The 22,560-nt window shown below is 40.3% G+C and overlaps 3 protein-coding genes across 6 annotated transcripts; 2 read left to right on the forward strand and 1 right to left on the reverse strand.

Moving 5' to 3' along the window:
- Positions 1-1,319: 1,319 nt before the first annotated feature.
- On the forward strand, positions 1,320-16,011 carry atad5b (ATPase family AAA domain containing 5b). 3 transcript variants are annotated; one of them, XM_088075550.1, is made up of 14 exons: positions 1,320-2,190; positions 2,277-2,615; positions 2,695-2,791; positions 2,898-2,980; positions 3,164-3,312; positions 4,005-4,176; positions 4,386-4,657; positions 4,770-4,863; positions 4,938-5,002; positions 5,195-5,375; positions 6,432-6,556; positions 7,081-7,904; positions 9,107-9,265; positions 15,884-16,011. In XM_088075550.1, the coding sequence occupies exons 1-14, from the start codon at positions 1,608-1,610 to the stop codon at positions 15,903-15,905; spliced, it is 3,165 nt and encodes a 1,054-aa protein (XP_087931676.1). In that variant the 5' UTR covers positions 1,320-1,607; the 3' UTR covers positions 15,906-16,011. The 3 variants fall into 3 exon arrangements, with proteins under 3 accessions (XP_087931676.1, XP_042340456.2, XP_087931675.1); XM_042484522.2 differs by lacking the exon at positions 15,884-16,011 and adding an exon at positions 9,937-10,212; XM_088075549.1 differs by lacking the exon at positions 15,884-16,011 and adding an exon at positions 9,937-10,211 and having other exon boundaries at positions 2,280-2,615.
- On the reverse strand, positions 10,330-13,394 carry tefm (transcription elongation factor, mitochondrial). Of its 2 annotated transcripts, XM_042485240.2 has the most exons (5): positions 13,256-13,394; positions 12,497-12,981; positions 11,370-11,519; positions 11,019-11,197; positions 10,330-10,860 (listed from the first exon to the last, which is right to left on the reverse strand). In XM_042485240.2, exons 1-5 carry the CDS (start codon positions 13,302-13,304, stop codon positions 10,593-10,595), a joined length of 1,131 nt encoding a protein of 376 aa, XP_042341174.2. In that variant the 5' UTR covers positions 13,305-13,394; the 3' UTR covers positions 10,330-10,592. The 2 variants fall into 2 exon arrangements, with proteins under 2 accessions (XP_042341174.2, XP_087931677.1); XM_088075551.1 differs by lacking the exon at positions 11,370-11,519.
- LOC121942211 (arf-GAP with dual PH domain-containing protein 2-like) lies at positions 15,884-21,108 on the forward strand. Its single transcript, XM_042485353.2, has 11 exons — positions 15,884-16,011; positions 16,617-16,747; positions 17,938-18,029; positions 18,239-18,327; positions 18,474-18,586; positions 18,702-18,848; positions 19,213-19,296; positions 19,389-19,451; positions 19,571-19,648; positions 20,204-20,432; positions 20,516-21,108. Exons 1-11 carry the CDS (start codon positions 15,924-15,926, stop codon positions 20,542-20,544), a joined length of 1,143 nt encoding a protein of 380 aa, XP_042341287.2. The 5' UTR covers positions 15,884-15,923; the 3' UTR covers positions 20,545-21,108.
- Positions 21,109-22,560: the final 1,452 nt, after the last annotated feature.

The following is a 22,560-nucleotide window of genomic DNA, read 5'->3' on the forward strand; positions in this document are numbered from 1 at the left end:
GAAGTATGCACTGCATCTGTAGCAATGTAAAGCTCAGTTTTTTTTCTCCCTCAGTCTTCTTGCTCTCTTCAAACATTTTAGATATAAGTCAAGTCAAGTCAGTTTTATTTATAAGCCCATTATCACACAGTTTGCCTCAGAGGGCTTTACAACATATGACCTCCCTCTGTCCCTCACATCGCCCAAGGAAAAAATCCCCCCAAAAAACCCTGTAACGGAGGAAAAGTGGAAGAAACATCAGGAAGAGTGGCTGAGAAGGGATCCCTCTTTCAGGACGGACAGATGTGCAATAGATGTTGTAAATAACAATGAAATTACAACAATAAAACATAGATATAAAACAGTTGATATACTGTACTTCTAAATGACTTAGTCTTCTGTGTTCAACTGGTCTATCAGCATCTCTCTTTAGGTTTCTTAGATGAATTCTTTTCACTTCTTGACACAGTGGGTGTAATAAAACTTGACTAGATGTGCCCGCCCTTTTGAACAAAAGTACCTTTACTATCCCCTTGATTTGCATCCTGGGAGCAGTAAACAGGAGTGCTGGCTGGTTCTGATCCTTCAAAGCCTTCTTTAGGTAAGCTAATTAGGTGGACAAAGAGTGTGCTGACTGTGCTCCGTCTTCCATAGTTTGCCTATAATTAACAAAATTTGAAAGGTCATACAGATTAAACAAAAAAAACCAAAAGATCTGGTGCACTTCAGACAATACATCTTAATGTCCTGTGCTTTAAGCTGTGTACTTTCAAGACTGAAACTCGGTCTACCTTTAATGTTGCAAAGAATGTCAACTTGGCCTGAAGTGGATCTCACATTTTCACTGACTGAGGCCTCTTCTCCACGGAAAGGACCTGCAGACAGTCAAGAGATCACCATTTAAACAAATTTTGAGTATCACTAAAAGCAAGTACTAGCGCACACCCTGTTTAACTTATTTTTCAATTGTCAAGTTATTAGTCAACCAAATAATGGTGTTGTTTTCAAGGGAGAACATTTACAATATAGTGCATTGTAGATGTTGCACCAAGCTGCTTTCTCTGAGTTAGAATAGTGAAATACACGATCTCTATAAAATGTAGTTTAAACCTGGTGACAATCGGAAGAGGTATCACTCTGCTACTAAATGTAGGTGAGAGAAAAAAACAAGAAGTGAAGTTATGATTTTAGACAAAAATATGTTCTCCGCGACCATGACAGTTAATTTTAATGCCGTCAATATTTAGTAACAAAGTTTAGCTTCTTGTGATGTGTAGCTTTGACGAGTTCATCATATCTAAATCAGTTCAGTTCACTTGCAAAATTGCACAAGAGCCTCATTGTGAGCTGTCTGTGTATACACGATCTTTGGCTGCACCCAACCGTCTCGCGCACGTTTTAAACGTCATCCAGCTCAGTCGTGAAACACAAACCTTTAATGTTTTATGGCGTCTTGTATTTGTTTTAAGCTAAAGTTTATTAGCGTTTACATTGTTTTATCCGGCAATGAATTTCGCTAAAATACGTTGTTAACCAGCTTGGCCAGCGTTCACAGCGTCGCATAAATTGACGTTAACGCATCATGCGTGACAGCCAAGCGCCAGAGGCTAACGATTTTGAATTTTACGATGCAAAACAAACTCAAACGGAGCAAGAAATGCGCAAATGCCTCGTTTCCCAGCAAAGAACACCTACAAACCACTGAGGTGAGGAAGTGTGTGTTATCAAAGAGCTGCTCCAGCGAGGAAACACCAACAGAAAGAGATTCAGCCTCGCTGGAAGCAGAAGACACTTGTTCAGATGTTGCTTCTGCGCGCATCCCGACCAGAGAAGTTAAATCACTTCAGCAGCAGAGGAAGACCTTTTGTGCAAAAGACGTCAAAATCGCACCAATTTTCTTAAGCACAAAACAGCACGGCAAGAGTAAAAAGAGCAGTGATGAAAGGCTGCATCAGCCTGTGAAGAGGCTGCAGGAATCAGTGCTCCATCCGCAGACTGAAGATGTGCAACTGGTGAGAAGTCAGCAGCGTTTATCAACAGTTTCTCACCTGACAGACAGAAATAGATCCTGCAGAGGACAGCTGTCATCCTCAGCTCTGCACAGCTGTCTGGAAGACATCCAAACATCCAACCCAGCATTTCCAGTCCAATCAGTGTTCAACACTTTGCAGAAGAAAGCAAATGAAAGGCTGCAGGATTTTGGATCCACAGGTAAGTTTGGGTTATGATTTTGTATGTGCTTTTAATTTATTCATAAAGCAGGCTGAACTTGTTATGCCTGTCTCTCCTTTCCAAAGCAGAAGATCTAAGCTCCCCAAAGATCCACTTAAAGGAGAAGAGGAAACGTGGAAATGAGAGCTCTGAGAGGGTGCCCAAACGTCTGAGGCCCAGCATATCTGCAGAAAGTACCATTGGTATGGGTCACTGTCGTGCAACAGCACAGGGTGTCCAAGAAAGCACTGTCCTGATGGCCGAGGTGCAGTGCAGAAGCAATAAACTAAGTCGTACTCACAGACTGAGGCAGCAGAGTGGGAGTCCAGCAGGCCTGGCGAGCAACTGTGAGCCGAATCCTGGATTGATTAATCAAACAGAATCTTACATCCAGTCACCAAAAACACCTGACTTCCTCCAAAGAGGTAAACTTGTGATATTATGATGGTTTTAAGCCCTTTAGATTGCAGGAAATTCACCCCCCCCTCCCTTTCTTTTGTCCAGATTCCAGTTTGGAGGACACTCTCTGGACAGACAAATACAGTCCTCTACACTCAAGTGAAGTCATTGGGAACTCTGCCTCTGTGAATAAACTGCAATGGTTTTGTATAATTGGCTTTCTCATCCTTTCACTTAGATGTTAAATATTGGTTCATTTGTGTGAGTATAATCTTATATTTTGTTTTTTTTTCTTCTCTGGTATTCAGTTGGTTGAAGAAATGGAAAGTGAGAGCTGACTGTGAGGAAAGGAGAAAAATGGCAGAGAGGAAACAAGAAGAAAACAGCAGTGGTAACGAGCTGACATTGGTCACAACTTTTGCTGTTGTATTTCAGCCTAGGGTTAACATTTTAATGTAGTTTCATGAGACATAAGCACAAAATTTCAGTATCCAGTATCCACATGACCTTTAATGACTCATGAGTTAACCAAAATGTCAGTTTTTGATTGAAAAAGTTACGACTTCCTGTGCAGGCTCGTGGGACTGTGGAGACTTCCAAGGAGAGGCTGGTGCCGAGGGCGACACAGAGGAGCCGCTGTGTAACACCGTGCTGATCACAGGACCTCCAGGTGTGGGCAAGACCGCTGCGGTGTATGCCTGTGCTCAGGAGCTGGGCTTCAAGGTTGGGATCAAACTAGACTGATATCTTTGAATCAGTGCTGCCAAAAGCACACTTAAATAAAAGGAATTATCCTTAAAAATTCCTCTCCTGCCATTGATTGAACCCCTAAATACTAATCTGTTTTACATATGGCTTTGATGTAACTCTACACTGTTGCCTCCATTACTATGTGCAGAGCTATTAATATTCAAATTAGCACCACACCCAGTTTGTACATCTGAAGCTCAAGCATACCTGCTCACCTTCTTTTTTGTACATCAAACACACAAACCTCTGCTTGTAAACAGTAACAGAAAACATGAGCATTTGGATTCACTATCTTATCATACTGCTAATAATACATGTTAAATAAACATTGTTAGCGACCACCAGATCAGACAAGTTGAAGTGAAAGTGAAACTTAGCTTGTTAAGTATTGCTAATAGCCTGGCTTTTCCTCTTATACTACTATTTTTCACCAGTATTATGGAATTGGTTCCTTAGCTTTGTGACATCACAAACTCTGGAGGTCAAAATCCATGTTTTTGAGACTGTCGGTACACTGCAGTTCCAAGGAGAAATGCTGAGTCATGATGTTGACTGCTTATTTTGCTCAGGATTTGTCTTGTGGTATATAAAAAAAACATATGGATAAAATAGCAAGGCTGAAAACTTTATTTTCCTTTAATTTTTCTTTTCCTTTCCAATCAAAGGTGTTTGAGGTGAACTGCTCCTCACAGCGCAGTGGCCGCCATGTTCTGTCCCAGCTGAAGGAAGCTACCCAGTCCCACCTAGTGGAGATTTCGGGGAAGGATCCACTGAAACCGACTTACTTCAACAACTACAACATCAACAGCTGCACTCCGAAATCTGAGACTTTACCTGGTAGGAGATGGTGATGAAGACAGCTCTTACATCCAGATAATGCTGCAAAATGTTTTACTTACTGCTTACTTAGATTGTTTTGTAAAAAAGTTTAAAAACGTATGATGTCAGGTTTGTGTAGTGTTTAAATGTACATCTGTAGACAGTGACTGAGGCCTCAGTATTTTATTAACATAGTTCACGGGCATCTGTATTATTTTCTATCACAGGAAGAACAGTGCGTCCCAAAATTGTTACCTCTATCTCAAAAAAAAGAGAAGCACAGAAATCCAGTCGTAAAGGAAAAGTGAATCCAGCCACGGTCACGTTGGCCAGCTTCTTTCAGATGAAGGCCACAGCAGATCACTTACACTTTGGCGGCCCGTCTCTGTCGCCATCTGAACAACCAATCAGCAAGAAATCGGGCAACCCATCACCAGGCTCTGATCAAACAGTGTCACAGAACAAAAAGACAGCCACATCACTCATTCTGTTTGAAGAGGTAAACCATCTGGAAACCCCGCGCTGCAACACATATAATTTAATGGATATGAGACGGAACATGAAGCACATTTGGTGTGGTTTGATCCTGTTGCAACTGTCTGCTCCCACAGGTTGATGTCATATTTGATGATGATGTTGGTTTCCTCGCAGCCATCAAGACTTTCATGTCGACCACCAAGAGGCCGGTCGTTCTGACCACCAATGGTAAACGTGCACGCTGTGTAATTTTAGACTAAATTTGAGGACAAGCTGTGATGCAAAATAAATATCTTCCTTAGATCCCTCGTTCAAAGAGAGATTCAACTGCAGCTTGGAGGAAATCGTTTTTAAAACCCCGTCAGCAGTAAGGTTTCTTTTTTAATATCTTACAATCTTGTACAACTTGAGTGTGAAATGGATGCATGTTGCCTGTGTTTGTGGGAAAACACCTTCTGCTGACTGTTTGTGTACTATTGAAGGCTTCCCACAGAATTATCAGATCAAATATGAGCAACAATGACCCAATTTTTCATTCGCTCACTCCGTGTATTCTAAGGCGAACATCTGTAGCTACCTGCAGCTGGTGGGATTGGCTGAGAGCATGCCGCTGGAGTTGGATGATGTTTTAAGCCTCATCACGCTGTCCAGAGGTGACATCAGACGCTGCCTGCTGCAGCTGCAGCTGTGGGTGCACAGCAGCGGAGGACGAGCATCTAAGGAGCTTACTGGTGTACAGCGTAAGTTTCTAAAAATAAATCACTATCAAGCCCCCTTATAGACAAGGAGTTGGTGCTAGAATGGATGGTCCAGAGGGACTCGGAAGAGATATCTTATTATATCTCCCATTGTGATTGATTGGAGTGCAAAATGTTGATTGACCAATAATCAGGGTTCCCGTAAAGCTTTAAGAGTCTCGAAAGGTGTTGAATTAATCTAAAAATAAGGTTTTAATTGGTATGTATGTGCTAAATCAATCTTTTAAGTAGGATTTTAGGAAATAATATTTTTTCTGATGTTGCAAAACCAACCCTAACAAGTTCATGTTTGTTGTTTTTTTGTTTAAAATTTAATTCTGAGTGGCATTTTAAAAAATATCTCTACGGTGTAGGAGCCCTGAATCATAGTGAACATTTTATCTGAGAGCACGGTCATAAAATCTCAAAAAAAAAAAAAGAAAAAAAAGAAAGACAAAGTCCAAAGCTCCAAATCCAGGGGTATGTTGATACTGGAGGACAGCCAACAGAGGACCCCCTGTTGAAGTTATGGACCCGGCTGACCTTCTGCCCCTCCTCGGGCTCTCTGATGGAGGAGCAGAGCGCAGCTTGGGTTAGTGCGGCTTGCATGCTGGTTGCTTACCAGAGCCTAAGAGGCAATCACAGAGGGTGAGAGGAAAGTCAGGTCACACAGAGCATGTTAGAGAACCAGAGGGAGGGCAGGAGGTCATGCCTGAGAGGCACTGTCAGCTCTCCTCCAGTGTCCACACAGCCCTGGATACTGAGCCTCCGACATGCTCTCCAGGCCCTGACTCTCCTCTCACCAGCCGCAGTAAAACCTCAAAACATATATAAACAAGTTAATGAAATATGATATTTTGTGGTGAATTAAACTGCCTGTAGCTCTAAAACTTTGTTGCTGTGGTCAAAATTAGCACCCTTGCATTGCCTCGCACAGGCATTGACTTAACAATCGCAGCAAAGTGTCCCTCGAGCGCATCCATCCTCCCACCAGCCAGAGACAAGAACTGTTTCCAAAAACAACAGATGTGCAGGAATTTTCTCTATTTCCTTATTTAGGCTTGAGTGGTACTGAAAAAGGAGATAATGTAGATTCCCAGCTCCCTCGTCGTGACCCAGGCTGCTCTGCCAGCATGCTGAGTCACCACCCTGTGACTCTCAACCAACTGCAGAATCTGCTAAAGGCAAGTATAGATATCCTTAACTAGTGTGTATAAACTCCATAAAAGGGGTTGACTGCTATTGGTTTTCAGTGCTGATAAGGATACTGATTATTAGTACTTAATGAGACCAATAATTGCTAGGATCCAACATGCATTTACAATAATAATAATATTCCTGTCAAAATTTAGAATTTGGAATATAATAAACTCCAAACTTTGTTTATATGCCTTCAGCAAAGGTATAATCAAAACTGAAACTTTCATCATCATGTACCGCAAGTTCTTGGCAACTTTTTTTATAAAGTCAAGTGAAAATTGAATTACAAAATGAATAAATAAAAATAACTCCCTGAATTTTTACAAAGTACAAGTTCCTCCCATGATGACACTTTTTTAATTAATTGATATGCAGATAATAAGCAAAAAGCCGAATATCAGCCCGATAATCGGCCAGGCCGATAATCTGTCGACCCTTTACTCCATCAGCTTTTTGTCAAAGAAAAATTAACTTAATCTATCAATACTTTCTTTCTTTAATCCTTCAGTTACAGTTCTGGTCTGAAATCAACATGATGAAGCTCCTGAGGCTCCTGGCTGAGAGCTGGAGAGGAGGGGTCCCTCTTCTGTACTCTAACCTCGAGCTTCTTCTACCCGTCGGGGCCGAGGGGACTTCAGTCCACTACCTGGATAAGAAGACCTGTTCTGGGCTGCAGACTGAGCCGGTTCCCTCTGACACTGACCTCCAAGTCCAGCAGCTGGATGGAAATGTCAGTCCAAAGGTCTCAGCCACCAACAGCAAAACTGTGAGGAATATCTCCAGGCTGAGCAGAAGGAAACATGTCCCTGCAGTATTTGACACCACATTATCGCCCAGTTTGATACAAACTCATCAGAGAACATTATTATCATCAAAGAGAGCCTCTAGTTCAAGAGACAAGACTGAACAAACCACAGCCAAAGTGGCAAGAGACTGTTTGGATGCCTTAACAGACTTCTTTGACCTCATGTCGTACCTTGATTCCACAATGCCAGCAGCTGCAGCACCGCGTGTTTCGGGCCCGTGCACAGCTGAGGCGTTTGTCTGGACAGGAGCTGAGATGAAGGACGGCTTGTTGGATGAGATGCGCGAGGACGAGGAGGTGGACAGGATTCAGAGCCGGGAGAAGCTGATAGATATCCAGGCTGCGGTTGAGGGCTTGGGGTGTCACAGGTGCTGTTGGCAGGTGTCTGAGGCGTGGGCCGAAGCCCAAAAATATAGACAGGAACTTGGAGACGCAAGATGGAGGAAGCTGGTGGACAGACTGTCGCCACCTGCCTCTTCCAAAAGACAGAGCCTCAGCTATAGTGTTCAACCTCTGTGTGCACCAAGGTGAGTCACAGCGTCACTGTTTAATGTTTCAGTCTGTTATCAAATCAAATCAAATCTTTATTTGTATGGCACTTTTCATACAAAGAGTAACACAAAGTGCCTCACAGAGATTAAAAACAATAACAGAAATGAAAAACATCAATGAAAATCAAGAAAAATACAGACAGCCTGACCCTCCCACCCCCACCCAGACGTCAACACACACACAATCATGTAGATATTCCCACACATATTCGCAAAGGCACCCGAACATCCACCCTTACCACCCACACACACGCACACATACACCAACACACACCAATTGTTACTAAAGAGACATGGCTAGGCACTGAGACCTGAGGCGAGGGAGAAGCTACCTTTGGGGGCCAACCTCACTGAGAGAGGTCACGGTCCAGCACCGCCGGGGCGCCGCCACAGAGACCATCCCAACCCGGGCGGACAGGAGTGCCCGCACCAAGATTCCGAGCCCTCTAGCCACCCGGGCCGAAACAGTCCACGGTACAGCACCCCCAATGGTGGACCAGAGACCACTCCCAGTCCGGTAGGCCCCGATGAGGAAACACTGGAGCTAAAAACTAACACAATAAAATAAGGTAAAGAACATAAAACCTAAGAACGTAAGGGACTGAAACAGTAAAATAAGACAAAGAATACAAGTGCACAGTAAAATAGATTAAAGGTTATAACCGCTAATAATTAGATAGATAAATAAATGGGAGACTAAAACAGTGGGATAAGATAAAATAAAAAAGGAGAATAAATAAATAAATAGTTAGTTAGTTAGTTAAAAGCCTGATTGAAAAGATGGGTCTTGAGCCTCTTTTTAAAAACCTCAACACTGTCTGTGATCCTGAGGTTCTCCGGGAGGCTGTTCCACAGACGGGGGCCATAGTAACTGAAAGCCGCCTCCCCATTTCTTTTAGAGCTAACTTGTGGTATGGTTAAAAGGCCAGTGCCGGAGGACCTCAGGGTCCGCGAGGGTTGATAAGGTAAAAGCAGCTCAGTTAGGTAAGAAGGCCCAAGACCTTTGAGACACTTAAAAACAAGTAAAAGAACCTTAAAATCAATCCTGAAACGCACCGGGAGCCAATGAAGCGATTTTAAAACCGGTGTAATATGCTCCCGCCCTCTGGTCCTCGTCAGCACTCGTGCTACAAAAATGTCTGTTTTTCACCACCTCATACTCATGTCTGTCCCTCCAGTGTGTCCAAAAGGAGGTACGAGCTGAGCAGGACGGTGCTCGCCAGTAAATCCTTCAGCCTGCTGGGAAACAGACGAGCCATCAGTGACGACATCATGCCAGTCCTCCGATTCATCTGTCGCTTTCAGAGAGAGCAGCAACAGAGAGACGAGCCAGTAGGGTAAGTCACACACAATACAGACTTAGAGGGACAGTCCACCCTAAACTACATTTAAAAGAACATCTTTTTCCTCTTACCTATAGTGCTGTTTACCAGTCTAGATTGTTTTTGTGTGAGTCACCGACTGTTGGAGATATCGGCCGTAGAATTGTCTGCCTTCTCTCCATAAAAATGGCATGAAACTCAGCTTGTGCTGCTCACAAGTTCTGTGGCTTATCTTGAGTAACTGGGTTATGATTTCAGGAAAGAGACATTGTTGTTGAGTGTTTAAATGTATTTTTTTGACACTTTGAGCATCACAAGCTGAGTGCCATCTAGTTCCATTATAATGTAGAAAGGCAGACATCTCCACGACTGATATCTCCAACACACTGATAGATAAAACTACGGGAAAGAGGATGTATCAACTGTTCTTAAAATTCACCGTCACTTCAGAAGGCCAACTGCCATCAGTTCAAATGGTGAATAATTAAGAATGATAGTGCATATTGTAATATTTGAAATCCAGTTTCATTATAATAAACCAGTCACATCGGGGTAGTCGGTGTGACAGACGGTTCTTAAATCACATTGCTTTCTTACAGAATCATTATTGAATAAAAATGCGTGCACATCAAAATAATACTCAGTATTTGCAGAAAAAAAATCTAATAATTTATTCCCCACATTAGGTGTCTGAAATACCTCAGCAGCAAACACCTGGGCCTCTCAAAGTCGACCTTTCAGCTCCTGGCAGAGGATTTCTCATAGAGAAAAGAACCTCAATACCTCACAGTGCTCCTGTCAGTATTTATTATACTGAATGAATATATAATATATATGAATATACTGAATTTAACTGAATTCTGTCTCCATCTAAATACTGTCAATCAAATCAATTTAATGCACATGAGACTACAAATCATGTTTTATTTACATGTAAGTGCAACCATGAATAGTAAATTAAAGAATTCTATTTTTGTAATTTTTGTATTTTTGCTGGTGAGAACCGTGTTGTGTTTTACATTCTTGTAAAAAAAAAAAAAAACACATACTAAGAGGAGTGAAAATCCTCAGACAGCTGGTAGATGAAAGACAGCATTTACTTCAAGCAAATGTCAAAATCCAACAAGGTGGACAACAAAAATAAAACACAGCAGCATCCCTCACGCTCAGCATCCCAAAAACAGCATTAGAGTGCTCTATGTAACAGTACAAATATTCATTACTTAAATATATTATCAGCCACTACCACATATGTCCAGGGTGTCAATGTTTGATAAAAGTCCAAACGGGCTAAGGAGGTTTGTTTTGGTGGATGTAATTCTGGTCTGTGCACGAGGTTGACCTACGTGGGGGAAGATTCGCTGAGCAGCTCGTAAAAAGCCACAGCCTGAAGCAGAGCATCACAGAGCTCCTCGCCTCCGCTTTTACTGCCCAACTCAAAAGAGTTCCTGTACTTCAGCAGCAGCTCAGAAGGGAAGTTTATCCTGGGAAGTTTCTGTGTCACCGACTCAGTCATCAGCTTTCGCACCGTCTGTGATCCGCTGGTCCGCGACTCGCCCACCATGAGGCCAAAGTGGCGTCCCACTGCAGATCGCGTCATGTTCAAAACTCTGCAAAGGAAACAAGAAACGAAGGAGGGAAATTTATCAAAGTCATCTCATGAACTTGTGTTTTCTTCCAGCAGTAGCCACAAAAAAACAACAACAAATGTCAGAAGCCAAGCACGTTTCAAAAATTCATTTCATCGTTGAAATACCATTTTCCCCACCTGGGAGGAATGTTGGAGTCAGGCGGTGAGTTTCTTGGCTCGAGCAGAGCAAACAGCATGGCCTCCACAGTCCTCATGTGGACCATGATGGGAAACAGAGCCGTATTCTGCAGCGTGATGGAGGATTTTTCTAGTATGTAGAAGTCAGCTGATGGGAGGAGCGCCAGAACTGCAGACACCTAATGGCAGAAAGAAAAATTACAAACTGTACAGTTGTGTTTCAGTTTATATTGTGTACTGAGAGTTTCACCCAGATGCTAATGACCAAATTCAAAGAAATAGCAAATATGGGTTTCTCTATGAAGACTCATCAAATAGTCACTGCGGGAAAATTCCAATAGTCACACTTACATCAGTCAAGTAAGCAGAGGCCATGTATGTCCCCCTCAAAAAATTTGGGCATGCCAGCTGTTGCCAATCCAGCACTTTCATCCCACGGTCCACATGAGCCCAGGCAATTTTATTAGTGCCACACACTATTGACACAATAGTACTGGCATCCTGAGTGAACAAATACAGAATCATGACAGGTGATCTTAATTATCCTGCTTTCTCTTTGAAAAGTCCAGTGTGTAGGATTTATGGGGATATCTTGGCAGCAATATAATGTAGTATGTTTTCTTTCATGCTAGTGTTTTTCCTACTTTAGAATCAACTATTTATATCCACGTATGGATCAGGTCCTTGTCCCCGGAGTCCGCCATGTTTCTACAGAAGCCCAGAACAGACAAACCAAAGCAACCAAACTGATTTGTAACCCCCTCCTCCCAAAAAACGGGTTTATTTCTTGTTTTATCACTTTAAATCAATGAGTCGGTTTGTTCTGCGAGAAGAGACCCCTGTGGACAATTTGGTACCTGGTAGAAATCTCCTGAACGTCACACTTTAAAATGTGTTTTTAAAAAAAAAATGTTAAAAAAACATAATTTTTGTGAGTAATTAACTTAAAATATGTATTTATACGTATGGTTATTAAGTACTGTTACCACAATCGTGAACATGTTTTTTAAGTGAATTACGAGTAAAAAATTTAGTTGGTCCAACAATTTTGTCCATATTTAAAAGGCATTTTAAAGTGTTATGTTATCAAACAAAAAAGGTGTGCACACATTTGCATGTGGTGGACTTGTGGCCCATTACTTAAATACTAAATAGCAAAGGAAAAACATGGATTTGTAATGTGAAACTGCTTGATCTAGTACTCTAACAGTTTTAATCACCGGGTCTGTTGTCGTGGCGGAGACCTCTGCAGATAATTCGGCTCCCGGATAAAACCTCCTGAATGATGAACACTGAAGGAATTTTAACTGGGGGAAGTTTAAGCTGGTTGCAATTTACAGTCCTCACCACTAGGTGCCTCTAAATCCCCCTAAATTCTACACACGGTTCCTTTTAGTCTGTGTTTAAAGCTCCACATTACGCATTTGTCCTCACATAGAGACAAGGGCAGGTGTGTGGAAACTGGATAAGGACCTCACCTCCAACCAGGACCTGTCGACCTCTGGTCTGATAAACTTTGCCAACTGAATCCTCACTTTCCTCTCCTTCTTCACCGGGTTGAGGATGGAGTTAAACACTATCACAGCACTTTTGTGCTTCAGCCGCGGCACATTCACCACACTCTCCAGAGTTTTAAAGGGTCCGTTTTGAGTCCTATACTCCACAATGTTGACAGACTTGCGGCCTCTGAGGAGCTTGACGCCGGCCAGCTCCGCCGGTGTGGCGTTGTTGAGCATGTGGAGGATGGTGTTTCGCTGCTCGGAGGTGTAGTAGTCGTCCAGGGATCTGTTGTCCTCGTTGCATGTCTCAGAGGTGGAGGACAGAGTAGCGTTCAGGGTCTCAAAGCCTGCCACGGGGACCCGGCTCCGCCAACAACATGTGCACTGGAGGTACCGAGGCTCCAGCTCCGGGAGGCAGCCGTGCTGAGGGCGGCGGAACAAACCGTACTGTCCCGCAAACTGACCTGCAGAGGACATGGCGATCAGACCAAACAAGCTGGACTCCCCACAGCACGTGAATAGAGTCATCGTGTCAGTGTTTTATAATTTAAAATGTAATTGTCAGGCTCAAATGCACTGTAAATTCAGGGGAAAACATTTAAAAACAGGTACACCCCGGAAATACTGACATAACCTGCAAACGTGCATGTTAGCAATAAAACTTAGCCACGTGAAATTAGCCGATCATGCAATAAAATCGATGCACTACAGCGAGTAAATGAACACGTCACAACTTACTTCTCTGAACAACCGTCGACAGAAATCGTCTGGCGACCCACATAGTCATTATTACGACAAATAATCGTTAGTTTTAGCTACAACATTATACAGGTGGGACAACTTTGCCCTTAGCCTGTCCGACGGTTTTCATCCGTCGGCGGAGCAACAACATCACAGCAATTGGTTCCGGGGTGCTTTTTCTTTTTTATGTTAATTAGCGGAGTGAGAACCGAAGTTTAAACTGTATACCGCCACCATAGACTGTAAATAAATGTATAATAGTGATGATATTTATTATTTATTTTATTTTCAATTGCATCACTCAGCCGTATTATTACATTTTCTCTATGATTGCATACTACATTCATATTAGTGAGGGTAGATTAAATCAAAACACCTCTTAGTATTGTGCAGTGCAATTCAGAAAGTAACAGTATGTGGAGGACAGAAGATGCCAAAATCAATCAATCAATCAATCAATAAATAAATAGTTTTAAAAATGAATTCATGTATGCAAAAACAAGTCAATTTTTAAATTAATGAAATTAAATTAAGAGAAATGAATACAAAGGTAAATTAATGAAATATATCAAAATAAAAATATAAATTTGCTCATATTCAATCATATTTTATCAATTAATTAAAGTCTACATTTATTTTCAATATTATTTTTGGTATATATAATGGCACATGCCTATTAATTTCTTTATCTAGTACTTTAATTAGGCCTATTTATTTTTAATACTGGCAATTACCATGCTCCGCACTAGTTTTGGAAGGCAACTAAGTATATTTAATGAAGAAATGTTCATTGGCCTAAGTACAGTTTTGAGGTCCCAGAGTGTTTCTATTAAACACTTAATACTTCTGCCCCACTAGGCCACATTTTGGATGGAAATATTGTACCTTTTAGTCCATTGTATTAATTTCAGTGTTAGTTATTTTGCTGGTTAAGATTCTGCACACAAAAAAATGTGGCTTATAGTTTATAAAAATATGTCAAATTGATTCAAATTAACCTACCCAGCCATATAAAGCCTACAGTAAATAATTCAGATTTGTTTCACCTCCAACAGGTACAGTATGACAATGCTGCTTACAAAGTAATGAACCACTGATTCACTATTCTGCTGCCTAATGGGCCCTTTTGATACTTGGTAATATTATGCATTTGCCTTTACCTGAGTAAGAATTTGAATGTTGGACTTTTACTTGTAACAAAATATGGTTACATTGTAGTGTTGCTACTTTTAATTAAAACATCTTAACGTTTCTTCCATCCCTGCAAACTACAGCCTCCAGATGACCATGATTTTGACCCAACACCTCTGTAAAACACTTTCAATAACCGTCATGAAGGTGGGCTCTTTGCAGGACTGTAGACTGAATTAGTTCATTACCTATATAGGACCTAGCTAAAGTGTGTGTGTGTGTGTGTGTGTGTATGAGTGTGTGCATGCGTGCGTGTGTGAAAACTGTATGTTTATCAGCTTGTTTTGCTTTTCTAATGCCCCCAGTGTCTTGAATATATTAACACAGCTTTAAATGGTGATGTAAATACACCAATCTTTCAGCCATCTGTATTGACCTCATGCGTTTCAGCAAAAAGGAAGTGCTCAGACTCCATTATTTTGTGTTGTAACTCCCTGTCTACAGTGGGAGTCGGTTTGTTTCACATTATGTAGAGTCAGGCCATATGAACTCCACAAAAATGTGTTCTCAAGTTAGAGAAATGTATATATTAGGGTGTGTGAAGTGATCGTGAACAGCCGGCAATAGCAACCAGAAGTTAAAATACAAAACCAGAAGTGGAACAAAGGATAAAAGGGGCAGGCTGCATAAGGTCAATGCACTGTCAGATTGCCGATTAGACTGTTTTTGTGGGTTTGTCCTTAAAAAGGCCCAGAAAAAACACTCTCACAGCTATGTTCATTAAGTTTGGCTGATAAGACTTCTGCTTGCTTAAAATTGAACGGAGCTCTACAGGAAATTAGGATGTCATCAAAATCCATATAATACTAAAAAAGGTAAATTTGTCCTGCTTTAACAAATGGTAAAAGAAGGAAGAGCATAATGAGTTGTAAACAAGTGTGGGGGACCAAAAACTTATAGAGCCTGCACATAGGCTACCTAAAGAAGTAAATTGTAAATTGTTACAGGTATGAAAGAGTGGTTTTAGAATGTTAATTTCTCAGTATATTTATCTACAAAGCCTCCTAAAGAGATGTTTTTGTTATGCCCACCCTGAATTTCATTTAACTGAATTAACTAATTGAAATTATTTCATATATTCTTAAATTGAAAAGACACATTTCAGGTATTTACAGTGTACCTGTCCCAACATGACAATACCTCACCTACGCCAGTCAGACTCACAGTTATGGGTTACACACAAACCTATCAGTGTCATACTGTAACCCTGTTACATGGTGACGTTTGTTTCACTTCCTTTCCCAGTTATTTCTGGACCTCTGCATTTGTGTGCAGAACAATAAACTTCATGATGCTGTGCTGGTAAGAGGAAACGCAGGGCGACCAACCGCTGAAAAGAAATGAGGTTTTTCACCTGCCGCAGAGCCGAGCAGCTCTGAACCATTCAACGCGTGGAACTAAAATGGAGTTAACACCTTGTGGCTCTTTTGTTAGACTCAACGCTCAATCTGACTGAAGCAAACTACCTTCACCTATGGCCAGTCTGGAAAGAAATAACAAAATCCTGCTTGATATGGTGCGACAGCCAGGTAACAACACGTGTGCCGACTGTGGAGCTCCTGGTGAGTACACTGACAAAGATTCATAAACATAATATATTCAGTCAGTATCACAGTAAAATTGTTTGATTTCCAACAATAAGTGTTTTGTCAGAGATGATTATACCAGATTTCTGTGCGAGTAAGCACGTTTCTTCACTTAAGTGGACAGAATAATAAACAGTAGCCTGCTCCACCAGGTCAAGTGATGTTGTTTGTTAACAGAACTATCTGTAAAGCCATATTTTATAGCGGGGTCACATTTTATATCAACTTTCATAAGGGGAAGTGGTGGCTACTGTGTATTCTGTGGTATGACTTCCCAACTGTTTGTCCAAATCACTGACGAGGAGTTTTAATGTGGATGACAGGGAAAGACAAACAACAAATGATTTAATAATAATTAATTAGTTATGTTTATTTAATTATTTTAAGGCAATAAGTTTCCTTGATTTCTTTTTTAAGTAAAATCAACTTCTGCGATTTTACAGTGCACTAAAAAATGTTATTGCGATTATCTTTAATGTATTGTGGTCTGTATTTACTGCTCACACAGCTAGAGGTTGTATTATATTCAGTTCCTTCTCACAGTGTAAACATTGTGACAAATATATTGGTTTTGGTCTCAGATCCTGACTGGGCGTCCTACACTCTTGGTATCTTTCTGTGCCTGAACTGCTCGGGGATGCATCGCAACATACCTGCTGTCAGCAAAGTCAAATCAATACGTCTGGATCTCTGGGACGATTCATTAGTAGAGGTAAAGGTTTGTTGTTGAATAGATGACAACATGTGTTTATTAATTCATTTATTCAATTTGCATAAATTAAAAACATTTGCACAGCCCACTTAAAAGGAAACTTTTGTATTTTCTTACCTGGGCTCTATTTTCCTTTTTTTTTTTTTTTTTTTTGTGTGTGTGTGTGTGTGTGTGTGTGTTTGTGTCTCTCTCTCTCTCTCTCTCTCTCTCTCTCTCTCTCTCTCTCTCTCTCTCTCTCTCTACATGAGTCATGGGAACATCAGTTCGGTCAAACTGGTCCAGTATTGAGTGAGGTTGCTGCAGCCAGCAGCAGGGAAACCTTTGAACTTTGGGCAATTGACCACCGTCAGTGTACATCCAATGAAAGTGCTTGTTTTTGACGCTCAGATTGTCATTCTAAATATCTGACAACCTCATGACCTTTTTGATAAAGGGTAAGATTCCCTTTGTTTACCAGAAACAGCCCCTAATTTGCCATCACAAAACACACTAGACTACATTTAAATAAACAGTAAATTTAAGTGCCAACGTATTTTTGCATCTAACGGGGTGAATTAAAGATCAATTTCAACCAAACCTGAGTTGGTGATTGTTGGAACAGTCAAAAGACAAACAAAGAGGGCTTTTCTGAGTTTTATTTAGCTTCTGTTGACTTTGAATGAATGTTTTACAATGATGAAATTACAGTTTATTTAACTGGTGTCTGGTGGGTGTGCTGATAGCAATTTTGGAGGTGTTTCTGGCTAAACAAAGAGGATTGAAAAAAAGAAAAAGTTCTACCTCTTTGGGGATCCTTTCCATAATGTTGTCAGACACTTAGAATAACAATCTGAACTCATCAGTGGCAAAACAAGCACTTTTAGAGGATTTTCATTTACAATGCTCAGCTGCCCACAGGGCTTACATTGCAGCTTGTTTCGGGGATGCTGGTTGTGACAGTCTCTTTCAGTAGTTGACCAGTTTCAAAAAATGTTTGTCTCCATCAAAAAAGGTTTCAATTTGGAAAACCAAAGTTAGCCTTTAATACTGGGGATACATTCACATGTTTACATTTCTGATCATTTATTTTTTCAGTTTAATGAAATCAGTTGTCTTATATATCGAGGAGTCCTGCTCTCGAAGAAACGGATCTACAAATACGAAATGTTGGGATTGTGTTTTAATATAAATCTCCCATGCTGCGGTTTCAGTTCATGCGAGAGAGGGGGAATTCTGCAGCAAAAGCCATTTATGAGAAGTGTGTCCCTGCCTTCTTCTACTGCCCACAACAAAAAGACTGCATGTGAGTGACCGTCACCACACTTGCCCACCATTCACCTCATTAACACAGTGGAAGTGGAAAGTGAACTATTTTTACTGAATGACTTTGGAGAGCTACAGAAAGAGGAACAAACACTGGGAGTTGGATACCAAAGTGGAGCTATTAGTACAGACTGTATGAATAACTCATTCATCAGGAAACAATAATGGGTGTTTTTGCTTTGTTTTAAGTGTTCTTAAGGATCAGTGGATCCGCGCAAAGTATGAAAGAAGAGAATTCACGGGAGAAAACAACTACTATCAGCAAATCTATTGCTCAGGTAATTATTCTGCCATCATCCTGACATAAAAGTATTTTCATTAGCAAAATATTGACAATTATGTGCTTTAATGTTTTTAATTAAAGGCCATATGAGAAGATTAGTCACTCTATATATATTTTATTGGTTTGATGTTTCAAACTCAGATGTGTTTGAGTCAACACTATGGAAAAAGGGCAAAGACAACAAGCAGTTTCTAAAGAGGATCTTCCAGCTGTCCCGGAAAGACTTCACCCTCAGATACTTCATTAAAGAAGATGTGAGTTTTGTCATATTGTCATTTAATCTACAATGTTTTATGAGCGTACCGTCAATTTTTTTTCGTTTCTAATCTTTTTTAAACTTCTTCCCCCAATCATCTCATTAAAACCAAGTCCAAGCTTCCTAAAGCTGTCATCTCCATGAAGGACCTGAATGCAGTTTTCCAGCCAGAAAAGATTAGTCACGCTCACGGTCTGCAGATCTCCTACGTGCATGAAGAACGCACCAGGAATCTGTTTGTTTATCACGAGAAAGGACAGGTCAGCTCAAGTGCCATGGTGCTTCTTCTTTTCACTTTTAACAGATACATTTCTAACGTGCATGTATGAAGTCCTTACCTTTGAATCTCAAGTACATTTACTCAAGTACTGTACCTAAAGGGAAAGGGGGGATGAACCAGCCCTTTTAAGTTTCTTTAATGTGTTGACAAATCCCATTACAGCACTGCCATTAAACTACAAAAAGTCTGGATGTTAACCAAAAAAAAATCCTGTTCCTCTTGGCTCCTAAAACGTTTCTAGTCAACGGTTACCTACTTTAATTTGTGTGTCCACTGCAGCTTTTATGTTCTATTTCGCATTTTATATATTCCTGATATACTCTCTTATATCTGATGCCATATAGGCCATTGTGTCCTTGTTCAATGCTATTCGAGCAACACGCTTGGCTTACCTCCAGAAGAAACATCCTACTCTTCGAGATAATGACGTGAGACAAAACTTCTAAAGATTTAGCTCGGATTGGTTGTTGAAGTGTTCAACTTTTGCTCATTTAACTCTTGCCTGTGTCTTTTCACACAGTTAATACCGCAGCTAACAAAACATTGCCTGAAGGAGGGGTACATGGAGAAAACTGGCCCAACGGTTTGTCAAATACCTGAGCTTATTACAGAAATGTTTTTGATTTATTTACATTAGTTATATCTGACAAATGAATTTGATTAATTGTGTCCTGTTTGTCTCGTCTGTCTTGTTCTCTTTAGCTTCGGGAGCCATTCAAGAGGCGGTGGTTCACACTGTGCTCGATGAACAGAAAGCTTCTGTATTTTAAAAGTCCACTGGTAATTACTAAATAGTACCCCGGTGTCCAAAGAGTGCACGAAAAGTGATTGTGTAGAAAAAAAAAACATCCTCTTAACCCTCTGAAACCTGGATCGACATCTGTTTTCTTGCACAGTGTTCTGACACCTTTCACAAGTGTTTAAACCTTTGAAAAGTAAATAATTTGATTCAAAAATTCTTTAAAAAATATGGGGAAGAAAAGCAATCAGCTTAAAAGAGAGAGAGAATCATGGCAAAATGATCAAATAACTAGAGGGAAATATTGAGAAATCAATATTTGTGATAATGTATTTAATATGAGGCTACAAAGAAAATATGTACAGCCTATTTGTAATAATTATTTTTTATTTGAGAATTTTTTTTAAAAGTCATTTCCTCTTTTTATTCTTTTTTTTTTTAAAAAACTGCTTATTTCCGGTAATTTTCTTCAACTTCTTGCTAACTTGTCATTTCTTGTTATTGCTTTCCTTCCATGTTTTCAAAAGAAATCAAACCAATAAGCTCAACTTTTAAAGGGTTAAGCATGTCTCTGTGCTGTTTTTTGTCCCTGTCAGGATGCCACAGAGCTGAAGGCCGTCTTCATCGGTACAGAGAGCCACAGTTACTCTGCTTCAGAGAGCAGCGGTCGGAGCTCGAGGGGAGGCCGCTGGCACTGTGGCATCACGCTGCACACTCCGGAGAGGCAGTACGTGTTCATGTGTGAGCAGGATCAGGAGCAGAAAGAGTGGCTGGAGGCCTTTAGGAAGGTCATCTCTCAACCCATGACCCCACAGGACTACTCTAGTAAGATGCTCCTGATACAATGTCTTCCTGTGTTCATCACATGTGAATATCCAGTCCTAATTCTTTCTTCTTTTTTGATACAGATGAGGCCACCCTGAGAAGAGGGAAATGACTGGAGCACTTATTCCTGCTGGTGTGCAGGAGCTCAGAATGCAATGAGCATTGTATTGGGACACAAAAAATTACTTAATTACTTCCAAAAGGTGCTCCTGAACTTGTTGGTGAGGATAAAACAAACTGAGACAAACTCTTCCTTTTACTGGCAGAACTGCTTGACACCAATGACAAATCTAACACTTTGCACAAACGACAGTGTCTGTGCTTACACCGTCTTTGCCGCGTTGTGACACCTTGGAGAAGTTGCTGTCACAGCTGGGACGTTGCTGCACATCAGAAGCTTTAATTTTTAATGCCATAGTGACACCACATCAAATAATTCTTTTGCAATACAGAATAAATACACTGGAACTGATATTGTATTTATTAGAAATAAGGTGAGGGCAGGAGGATACTGTTTTATCTATGATTTGTAATAGTTTGTAGTAATGTTGTATTTTATGTTTTACTCACTTCGCACACTTTGAAAATATTCACACACTGGTTCATTTTTGCTGTCTGTGCAGCTCCATAAAATTGAAATGTCTTCTTAACTTTAATAAATGAAATACACAAGTGATTCTTGCTTTTAATATTTTACATATTCTAGTGGTATGTACCTTATATTCCTCTCCGGTTACAAAGATACAGTATGCTGTAGTAATGTATCACACACGACAGTTGAGGGTTATATCAGGCATGGCAGAGGTGCCTCTATCTGGATGTCTTCATTGTCATAGGCAGGCTGTTGTGATAGGGAAGGGTGGATTATCTACCAAGCCAAGCAGACAAACAGCCACAGAGACCCCCAGACCCACAGGGAACCTGAAGACTGTGGGTTCACCGTGCAGTTTGTGGTAATTTGAGTTTTAGTAAATATGTGAAAATGTGAAAAAACTGAAAATGCAAAGGCTGTAAAGCAACATCTGCATGATGCTTAATCTTGAGGTCCTTTCTGTAAGATGAGGCCTCTTTTAGGCCTTTATTACTTCTGCTTATGTGGTACTTAGATAGTGTAGTTCTCAAAATAAATGTATGCTCACTATGCAAAACCTATGGCTTCTGCTGTTATTTTTCATGCCTGTAAAGCATGCTGACAGGCGCTGTTGTGCTGGGGAAAAATAGCAAGACATCTTAACGGCCAACAGAGTGAAGTCAGAAAAACACTGAAAGCTCCTTTAGTATTGTTGGATTGTAACTAAGTACATTCACTCAAGCACTGCACTTAATGGGCCTATTGTATGTTTTATTTCACTAGATTTAGGCCTGACAGCTGGAGTTGGTAGTTACCAAAAAAGATTTCACAAAAAAAACAATCAGTTTATAAAATATACTACTGTGCTCTCGATTAAACTATCCAACAATATATAAAGTACTCTAATGGGCTCCACCTCCCTCAACTGTAACGTTAAAATCCTGCTTACGTGTCAAAGTACCAGTAATAATAACTCAGTTCTGCCTAGCCTACTTTGAGCACCCCAGATTTTGCTAGTATTATTTTTGTACACTAACTGAAGAAAAATCTTGAGGTGGTACTTTTACCAAAGTGAAACATACAAATTCTTTTTCCACCTCTGGTTTTAAGTCACAATTAGCCATTATATTTCTTTTTTAAAAACAATATCTTTATTAGGGTTTTCACTTATAACGATATTACATATAAACAAAATAATCTTGGCAGCAAATATGGTACATGGGCTAAAAACACTTAATCTTATTTCCGACTGCCCTGACCCCACTCCTGTCTTTGGTTTTATTGGTCTTTTTTTTGCTTCATTTTGCTTCATGAAAATCCATGAAGCTCCCCCAGTTATTTTCAAAAACTTCCAGCTTTCCTTTTGTAATATATGTTAGTTTTCCCAAAGCAACACATGTTGATAAATATATAATATATAATATATATGATAATATATATTACTTTTGTAATTGTATTCTTCTTTTTTTTTTACTTTTTTTTTTTCAATTTTCATTTTTTAATCATTTTAATAATAATAGAAATGAATAGATAATAATCATAATTTTTTAAAAAAAA

The sequence above is a fragment of the Plectropomus leopardus genome, chromosome 3 (genome assembly GCF_026936395.1).
Source record: "Plectropomus leopardus strain MGB_pleo_1.0 chromosome 3, ASM2693639v1, whole genome shotgun sequence".
NCBI lineage: Eukaryota > Metazoa > Chordata > Actinopteri > Perciformes > Serranidae > Plectropomus > Plectropomus leopardus.

Coding starts and splice junctions, on each gene's coding strand:
- tefm (XM_042485240.2), bottom strand. CDS start 13,304: ATGACTATGTGGGTCGCCAGACGATTTCTGTCGACGGTTGTTCAGAGA. Junction 11,520..12,496: donor TCGACAGGTCCTGGTTGGAG/GTGAGGTCCTTA, acceptor TTGTTCACTCAG/GATGCCAGTACTATTGTGTC. Junction 11,198..11,369: donor CCTCTGCTTACTTGACTGAT/GTAAGTGTGACT, acceptor TTCTGCCATTAG/GTGTCTGCAGTTCTGGCGCT.
- LOC121942211 (XM_042485353.2), top strand. CDS start 15,924: ATGGCCAGTCTGGAAAGAAATAACAAAATCCTGCTTGATATGGTGCGA. Junction 16,748..17,937: donor GGGACGATTCATTAGTAGAG/GTAAAGGTTTGT, acceptor CTGCGGTTTCAG/TTCATGCGAGAGAGGGGGAA. Junction 18,328..18,473: donor TCAGCAAATCTATTGCTCAG/GTAATTATTCTG, acceptor TTTCAAACTCAG/ATGTGTTTGAGTCAACACTA.
- atad5b (XM_042484522.2), top strand. CDS start 1,608: ATGCAAAACAAACTCAAACGGAGCAAGAAATGCGCAAATGCCTCGTTT. Junction 4,177..4,385: donor GAAATCTGAGACTTTACCTG/GTAGGAGATGGT, acceptor TTTCTATCACAG/GAAGAACAGTGCGTCCCAAA. Junction 5,376..6,431: donor GGAGCTTACTGGTGTACAGC/GTAAGTTTCTAA, acceptor TTCCTTATTTAG/GCTTGAGTGGTACTGAAAAA.